Raw genomic sequence first — 1,633 nt, forward strand, 5'->3', positions numbered from 1 at the left:
TCACCTTGCACTTGTCCGTGTTGAAACCCATCCTATTCTTATCCGCCCACCCTTGTAACCTGTCTAGGTCCAATTGTAGCCTGCTTCTTCCTTCTAGTGTGCCCACATCCCCCCACATCTTAGTGTCATCAGCAAATTTGAACAGGGTGCTTTTCACCCCCTCATCCAAATCACTGATGAAGATGTTGAACAGTGCGGGCCCGAGGACTGAGCCCTGCGGAACCCCACTGCCCACGTCCTTCCAGGTTGAGAAGGACCCATCATCTTTAACAAGACGATGCTGAAACTTTAAAAATAATAAATACAGACAGTTTAGAGGCAAAATAAGAATTAGTGGGACTTCACTTCTGTGGAAGGGGTTGATTAACCAATCTCTCTCTCTCCCTCTCTTTCTCTCTCTCATTATAATAATGAGTTGTTTAAATTTGGGCATACCCTGATAAATCTTTCCACAAACTTGTCTCTGGTTTCTCTGGCCAACATGATGCATGGGTAGTCTGAAAACATTGCATAAGACTTTGTTACTCTTAGAGGTAAAAAGCACCAAGAACATGTGCTGTAAGCACACCCAAAAGGATGACCTGATAATGTTAACTTTTTTAGTAATAAAAAGAAAATTGCCAAAGTTATTAAGGACACAGTTTTCACCCTGCTATTTTGGAAAACATATAGCCATACTGTAGTGTACCTGTATGCCAATGATACATTTTATTAGACAATCTACCAGTGATATCCACATCTTTTTTTTTAATCCTTGGAGGTGACATTTTGACTTCCTTGCTGGATTGGGCTTTTAACTGCTGGATGCACTTTCATGACTCCCAGTGCAGAAAGGAGAAAGAACCTATTGCAACAAAATAAATCTTGGCAACATCTTCTTTCCCACTCACCCTAACAGGAGAGGCGAATTTGACATTGAAAGGGGAAGAGGTCAGATATTCTAGACACTTCCATGTAAGAGTACCTCATTAATCACCTTCTGATTATATTAATTTTTATTTTGCTCTGTCTTTTCACTCAGGGGTGTTTTGACCATTGCTTGGAGTATGGCAGATTCTGAGTTGTTACTCAGCTGCGGAAAGGATGCTAAGATTCTCTGTTCTAACCCTAACACAGGAGAGGTACTATACACAAACCATCTTTAAATTTCAGAAAACGCAAGATCATCTTTGTCTTATGTTTGTTGTGTGTAGCTATAGTGAACAACCTGACTTTGTGCAGAGACGATATGGTGATGTGGGCTAAGCAAGTCATACTAATTTAGCGTTCTTTTAATGTGTTCTTCAAGCCAGTATTAACTTCTCGGATCCAAACCATTTCAGCCAAACCAAATGAGGAAAAGCACATAGGGTCTTAAGAGTCATAACACCAGTGGTATCATTTGGCTGCTACTGCTAGTTCTATAAATTAAATCAAAATAAGACCATGCTACAGAGAACTTCCTCCCACTTCTGGGGACACTGTCAGTTCAGTTTTGTCTATTTCTCCCATCTCCGCTAAACAACATTTTGTAAAGTGTAACCATTTCCAGACTTTTTATGACTTTGAGTTTAGAGGGTTCCCAAACTTCATTGGGGAAAACTGATACATTTCTCTTTTGCCATTTCTCCATGCCCCCAGCCATGGCTTTCAC

General features: G+C 40.5%; 1 protein-coding gene across 1 annotated transcript in view; it reads left to right on the plus strand.

Annotated features, from left to right (window-relative positions):
- SEC31A (SEC31 homolog A, COPII coat complex component) overlaps positions 1–1,633 on the plus strand; it is a 97,653-nt gene that overhangs the window by 17,445 nt on the left and 78,575 nt on the right. The window contains exon 7 of the mRNA XM_019525993.1: positions 1,022–1,121. Within this exon, the coding sequence (XP_019381538.1) occupies positions 1,022–1,121 (100 nt within the window). The remainder of the gene's footprint in view (positions 1–1,021; positions 1,122–1,633) is intronic.

Source organism: Gavialis gangeticus, unplaced genomic scaffold (assembly GCF_001723915.1).
Source record: "Gavialis gangeticus isolate Ggan-Ray unplaced genomic scaffold, GavGan_comp1, whole genome shotgun sequence".
NCBI classification, from domain to species: domain Eukaryota; kingdom Metazoa; phylum Chordata; order Crocodylia; family Gavialidae; genus Gavialis; species Gavialis gangeticus.